The 7,285-nt window shown below is 42.5% G+C and overlaps 1 protein-coding gene across 1 annotated transcript; it reads right to left on the bottom strand.

The window, feature by feature from the left end:
• Positions 1 to 826: 826 nt before the first annotated feature.
• On the bottom strand, positions 827 to 2,468 carry LOC143637153 (allene oxide cyclase, chloroplastic-like). The gene is made up of 3 exons (XM_077104602.1): positions 2,323 to 2,468; positions 1,996 to 2,117; positions 827 to 1,348 (listed from the first exon to the last, which is right to left on the bottom strand). The coding sequence occupies exons 1-3, from the start codon at positions 2,462 to 2,464 to the stop codon at positions 944 to 946; spliced, it is 669 nt and encodes a 222-aa protein (XP_076960717.1). The 5' UTR covers positions 2,465 to 2,468; the 3' UTR covers positions 827 to 943.
• Between the last annotated feature and the right edge of the window lie 4,817 nt (positions 2,469 to 7,285).

The following is a 7,285-nucleotide window of genomic DNA, read 5'->3' as shown; positions in this document are numbered from 1 at the left end:
TTCTAAGTAATGAGATAGTATCACGTCGATTTTACCCAAAATGAATGTGACACTCCTAACGTGAACCCATAGCATCCAAATCGCACTCACCAACATGATTATTTGGCTTCAACATCGGGTTAGCAATCCCAATCTTCCTACCCGGTGAACCCGAACAACCAAAAGCACCTGATGGTGTCCATGAAGGTGCCCATTGAACCATAAGTGGTAAACATGATTAATTAAAACCCGATGTATTGACAACAAGGTTTATACACGGAAAACAAGAAAAATTAAGGTTTAGAAAAGAGCGAATAAGATGAAGAAGTAGTAATATCGTGATAGATTATAAAAGAATTATAGAATCTCTATGTCATCTTTACAGTTAACTCTTAATCTTATATCAAAAATAAAAATAAAAATAAAAATTAGGCCATAAATTATATGATCCAAAAGTATAGATGGATTCTTGCAATTCCCATAGTACTATATAAACAATCCTCACTGGCTGATAGTATTATACTTATTTATTATACTTCTAAACATTTACAGAGTATTAAATAACTACTTTATTTATTAGTATCGATATGTAACCAAGCGTTTTTCTTTAGCCGTTCAAAAATTATCACAACTTGTTAGGAAAAAAACAAGTACTACGTAAACCGACATAGACAAACTTCCATATAATAGTAAGTGGCTCCTTTTAGAAAAAGGCTCCCATACAAATCATTGTGACAATCCAACAAATACTTCCATTATTTATAGCACGTTCAATAGCCTCAAGACTCACTTTTACATTTTTCACACATTTATGATTTTACCCCAAGAAGTACAAACAACAAAGCATAGAGTACAACTCACAATCTATCATCATTCTTCACCCCACTAAAACAACTCAACCTAAACAATTCAAAGCTATGGTACCATCCATCAATGCACATCACCATCACCACTTTAAACTTATTTAATTACTATAATTAGGCGAAGTGGCCCCAGCCTCACACGCCTTCGCCGCCGGCGACGCCTCCACCGCCGGAGACGGCGTAACGGGTGTCACCAACAGCTCCGACGGCAGATCAACAGATAACCCTTGTAAGTAAAAAGTGTAGAACAGCTTGAACGGAAACACCAGCTGCTGAAGCTTCACTTGACCGTACGCTCCGGCGAACACTCCGGTGCCGCCGGTGACGGAGAGGTAAGTGTCCTCTGTTGTCACGTATGCGCCTTGCACTGCGATCTGCCCGTAATCTCCCAAGTGGAAGCTGTAAATGGCTTCGTATCGGTCGCCTTTTGTCTCCGGCATGTTCTTGATTAGAATGCATATTCCGGCGGTGATTCCTAATCGAGTTTGAAGGTCCGCGCTGTATACCTGCATTGGATTTAGTAAAACTTTGAGATCTTTGTTCTCGTCTTTTGGACGAACTAAAAATTATATCGCAAACAGAATACAGACGGGCAACAAACTGCGCTGCTAAACTTTTTTGAATATAAAAAAAGTCTTTTAAAATTTACATTAATAGAAGCTGAGATTATAACTTATAACATCATTATTAATAACCTGTTAGACCTAACTAAGCAGCTTTAGACGCTTAGATGTAACGAAACCAAAAGTAACATACCTAAATGTAGCAAAAGTTAAAAGAAAAGAAATTATTTTGTAGGTAAACAGAATAGAATGCAAACGGGCAATAGGATACGCCGCTAACAGTTTTTTAACATATAAAGTAAGTTTTTTGAAAATTACATTAATAGATACCGAGGTTGTAACATCATTACATGTTAGACTTAACTGGGTAGCTTCATAGGCTCAGACATAATGAAACCAAAGGAAATTAATGTGATTTGTAATGTAGAATTAAAAAAAACTTTTCTTGGATAAATAACAGGTATCCGTTTATTTTTGTTAGTTAGCGTGATTGGTGTAATTTTATTTTAACTTTTTGCAGTTTGTTTTTCTAGTTCTAGCTTTTCGCTAGTTTTGCCTTGAATGAAATAAAATTGCCGTTTAGAAATTACCTTGTTGGTAAACGGAACAAGATCACCGAGCGAATTCACCGGCTTTTGACCCAATCGAAGATACGCGGGGCTTCCACGGTCTCTTTCATTGATTTCATACACACACAGTTCGTGAACTTTCGCTACAGATCACACAAAACATCAAATTAATTTAAACCCCTATAAAAATATTATTGTTAAATAATTTGGCAAAAAGCTTAACCGTAAGACGGTAAAAGCCTGGTTACATTAATTCAATACAGGGTTACAATATATAAAGATAAACCCGTCACTAGTCTCGATATTAAAATCCTAAATACTATAGTTTCCAATAGAAACTTCACTTACCGGGTCTGGAAGAATCTGAGGGGCTACCTTGACTCTTGACACTAAACGCTTTCTGGGTACCAGAAACATTGGCGTTGGCGGTGCGTGATAGGTTAATAGATGAAGGGATTGATTGGAGAGAAGCTGAAGCAGCAGAAGCCATTGAAGCAAAGAATATTTATGATGAGTCTTGTAATTGTGATTTGGAAAGTTGATGGTGGTATTGGATATTTGTGGGCATGTATATATATATATATATAGATAGATAGGGAGGTGTAATTAAAAAGGAGAATTGAGTGTGGTGGAGAGTAGGTGGACGGTGGGGCCGGAGATTGGACGGAGAGTTTAAAAGCGGGTTTTCTTTGCTCGTTTTCACGTTTTTTGGTTTATTGTAAAGACGGAAATTTGACGCACGTGGAAATTGAATACACGCTACGACCGGCCAGGTTACATTTGACCAACGTTTAGTTAACATGCTAGTATTATACTAGTTGTAACATAATCCTTGTTAAAAAAAATAAGTTGTCTAGTTTTATCGGTAAACTAGGATACAGCCCGTGCTACACACGAGTGAGAAATATTTCAAACGTTATATATATGTAGATATCATAAGAATTATTTATCTTTTTCTCTACAAAAACACAAGATGTAGAAAAAATATGTATAAATGGTTCTGAGAAACTGTTAAACAAATCATTGAATTGTTAAAATAATAGTAAGGGAACACAAAATCAGTTATAAATAATTAATTGTGGTACAAATCGGTTTATGAACACATTCGAGCAGATGCAGATTACCGAATATTACACATTTTTGATGATTGAAGAGGTAGGTCCCAGCAGAACCCAGTTGGACCCGCAAGACTCACCTCAAAGAGGGACGTCTGCGCAGTTGAACCCGCAAGACTCACCTTTAACAGGGACGTCTGCGCAAAGGCTAAACTCGCAAGACTCACCTTGAAGAGAGACGTCTGCGCAGAAACCAACTGGATCCGCAGGACCCACCATGCTCAGAGACGTGACGTCCTTACGCGCAGTACGCAAGCTGTTCCCGCAGGAAAAGCCTCCCAATGGTCGACGTACTCCGCCTGTTCCCGCAACAACGGATACTAGCCATCAGGGAAGGCTACCCGCGCAGCAAGGCTACACGCACAAGGCACTTAACTCTTAAATAATTCAGTAATGTCACCTGAAGAAGGAGTGAGCAAGCCGGGAATACTCCCGCCCAAAGGCGGGAAAACTCCCGCCCAAATGAGCCAGTCCGTACGCTACTGGAGGATCTTTTGTACTGTACCTGACGAGGTATGGACAAAAGATCTGACCAAAGCTGCGACAGCTCACTGACAACAGTACAACGAGCATCATGCTCTATTACTTAATGTCATTATCAGCCGCTGCCTACTCACCAACCTGTCGTAGCACGTGCATAGCCTGCAGTTGGTGGAAAAGGAATAGTACACAACCGGCCTGGTCACTATCAGCCGCTGCCTACCCACCAACCACCAGCATGGCATGTGCGTAGCCCACAGTTGGCAGAACATGAATACTATTCAGCCGGCTATACCTTCTTGGAAACCTACCTTCGGCTATAAATACTCCAACACCTTGGAACGGTATCATCATCTTCTCTCTAGCTATTTCTCTTAATATACACTTATATTCAAGAGCAATCTAGTCTGATTCTCACGCCGGAGGGTGGTCACAAGGAGGTACCCCCCCCCCCCCCTTCTCAGTGACGAGCTCACGGTTTGTTTTGCAGATCATCAGAAGAACAACCATCTTGCCGGAACTAACCCTCGTGGGAAACATCTATTTAACCCCCAGATTATCCGTAATCTGCCCGGGGTCAATTAGTGTTTCTTCATTGGCGCCATCCGTGCATAAAAGCTAGAACTAATCCTTTTTCAGTTTTTTCAAACTTCTGGAAAGATGGTTAAGGTTACTCCGTTGCCAAGGCCAACGAGTGACCAAGAAACTCCGGTAACCACAACCCCAGCAACTGGGGGGAACACCGGCGAGTACACAATATTTACGAACATTACCCCGGTTAACCAAGCCGGGGCAAGTGCAGTAAATTTTACGAACACTATTCCGGTTACCCAAGCCGGGGCAAGTGCAGTAAATAATCATCCCCTGGGATTCATTGATACCCAGACGGAAAGACGACAGACGAGGTTCCCTCGCCAAACACTTGATCAAGTTAAAGCGTGGGCGGAAGCACGTCAGAAGGAATTCCAAGCTGAGTTGGACGAACGCTTACGTTCAGTCCAACAGGCTGACGAGTTCGGAAGCACTCGACAACAGCTCAACATGAGCAATGAGTGCGAGTCCTCGGACGATGATCGAGAGTCCGACAGTGACGCAAACCCTCGCCATAGGGCGAAAGGGAAGCGTAACGAAACGGACTTCCAATCGAAAAGAAATTTTGGAGAAACCTTCAAACAAAGGAACGCGGGGGGAAACCCACGTGACTTCTCCAAAACCTTCAGACCAACTGCTGCAAACGCGGGAACATCCAAGTTTGCAAGGGACATTGCGGAAGCAATCGCCCCGAAAAGTGCCAAGCAGATGCCCAGCATCGGCACTTATGATGGTATATCCGACCCAGATGATCACCTGAACAGATTCATAGCGGGGTCAACCGTCAGCAACTGGACGGAACCCACGTGGTGTTATATGTTCCAGATGACGCTGGTTGGAGCGGCTAGAGCGTGGTTTGACCGTCTACCGGTCCAACACATCTACGATTGGGCGGACTTCCAACACAAGTTCAGCCAACACTTCAGTCAACAGAGGAAATATACTGAAGAGCAGTGGACGATCCTCAACTGCGTTAGAGAGGAGGATGAATCTTTACTAGACTTCATCACTCGCTTCAACTCGAAAAAGCTGAGTCTGGGCGCTATAAGCGAAGATCTTGTTCGCGCCGCTTTCATCCACGGCGCCGAATACCCAGAGCTGATCCGCACGTTGACGGGTAAAGACGACATGCCATCCACATGGGATGCCATCATGACGGCGGCCAAGCGCTTTGCCGAAACAGAGAAGCAGCTGGGTGGGGATCTGCCCCAGGGTACAAGCCTCTACACGCAGAGGACTAGAGAACACAACGTCCGGACCGCCCGGCAAAACAAAAAGAGGAAGCTAGGCATTTAGCAGTCAAGGGTAAACTTTGACACCACATCCAGCTCTCGCTCTTTAGTAGGCGGAAGGGATAACACGCACCCGTCAAGCCGACACCCCCGGTGGACGCTGTGGCAACTGCCCAAATCCGACCTGACCCAGGTACCCGTTTTCGGATCCGATTTTAAGATTTAAAAATTGATTATAATCTTTTTAAATTTATCAAATATATATATATATATATTACTAATAATAATAATTCTTTTCCGCCGTCCCGCCCCTTTTTCTCTCTTGTCGCCGTCCCGCCCCTCTGCTTAACCCTTAAGCCTTGAACCCCCTTTTTCTCTTAACTCTTTGCTTGTCCTTTGGTTCTTCCCGCCTAAGGATGTCTGCGCAGCTCCACGCGCCAGACTCCTTACAAGGAAGCCTGCGTGAAGACCAGCCGTTCCTGCGATACGCGAGGCGAACTGTTCCCGCGGCGCGCAAGGGATTGTAGTTCTTCCCGCGACGCGCTAAGGATTGTAGTTCTTCCCGCGGCGCGAAAAGAATTGTAGTTCTTCCCGCGGCGCGCTAAGGATTGTAGTTCTTCCCGCGGCGCGCTAAGGATTGTTCTGTCTGCCTTCGCCCTCGCGCACTCAAGCCTTCTCGCGCTAGACACTTAAGTCTTTTCTCCAGTTTAAGCCAGCCTGTATGCTTTTGAAATATCTTATCTTCTGTGCTATACCTGCCAAGGTATGGGCACAGTAGGCCAGGTCTGACATCTGTCCGAAAAGTCACTTTCGGCGCAGCTTGCTTACCAACCCTCTTGGTTGTTAGAAAAAGTAACTGACATAATCTTTTAAAATCTTCTTTTCCATGTCTTGAACAGTACTTTAACTGACCCCTCCGATGCTTTGAACAGTCAACCTGTCAGCCTTCCCCATCCCCTGCAGCTGCCACCATATCTCTTGCTTTTTGATATCTTTTGCTTTGATTTGATAAGATCTTTTTCCCCAATTCAAGGGATGTGTTCCCTAGGGTTTTCCTATAAATAAAACTAATTTCTTGGATATTAAACACTACACTCAAACACTTAAACACTCCCCAAAATCTTTCTCCCTCACTCTCTGCCGAAGATCCTCAGCGACACCTCCAACTCCCCTCTTTGCAATCCGTCTTCTCTTCTTTTCTGCCCATAAATCTCGGTAAATAAATAATATATAATTCTTTTTTTTAAATAATTTGTTTAAGTGACTTACATATATTCAAGACATAAAAACCAATCGTTAAACCAATAACCTCTTATTTATAGGTTAACTTTCGCTTGTTTAAAAGTTGGTTCTTGCATTATCTTTCAACGCACCTTTTACAGGTGAGTAATCTCGTACATAATCCCCTTTTATTTTTAACGTTTTGGGATGTTCATGTGTTCGTACAACTTGAGTCTTAAACTTGTTTATGAAATTATGTGCGCAAAACCCATGTGTTATGGACGTTTACTAGTGTTGTATATTTGTATGTGTGGATCATTAACCGCTTTGATCGGCCTATTCCGAAGTTTTCATGGATCCATTAGATAAACACGGGAGACCTATTGTTACGATTTTCTTGGTTTGTTTGCACATACACGAATGATTATTTGTTTTTGCTCGATTTGGAGCACGCTATGAACTATGAGCTATGATCTATTTAGGCTTGATCACAATCTGTTTACACACTATGTTGAACACCAGTTATACACATGTTGCGCGCAGTGCTTTGTTATTATCTATTTATATCTATTAAACTTGATTTCTCACCGACACGCAAGTGTTGACGTTTTATTTTAACACATGTTCAGGTTTGCTGTAGCTGCTTTTGGAAACTCGAGGACACGTAGGATG

This window comes from Bidens hawaiensis, unplaced genomic scaffold (assembly GCF_021521415.1).
Source record: "Bidens hawaiensis isolate Kalapana, Puna unplaced genomic scaffold, B.hawaiensis_p1.1 tig00008125_1, whole genome shotgun sequence".
Classification (NCBI taxonomy): Eukaryota; Viridiplantae; Streptophyta; class Magnoliopsida; order Asterales; family Asteraceae; genus Bidens; species Bidens hawaiensis.
Note: the sequence above shows the minus strand (reverse complement) of the source record. Positions and strands in the feature narration are given on the sequence as shown.

Coding starts and splice junctions, on each gene's coding strand:
- LOC143637153 (XM_077104602.1), bottom strand. CDS start 2,464: ATGGCTTCTGCTGCTTCAGCTTCTCTCCAATCAATCCCTTCATCTATT. Junction 2,118..2,322: donor CTCAGATTCTTCCAGACCCG/GTAAGTGAAGTT, acceptor TGTGATCTGTAG/CGAAAGTTCACGAACTGTGT. Junction 1,349..1,995: donor TTGTTCCGTTTACCAACAAG/GTAATTTCTAAA, acceptor AATCCAATGCAG/GTATACAGCGCGGACCTTCA.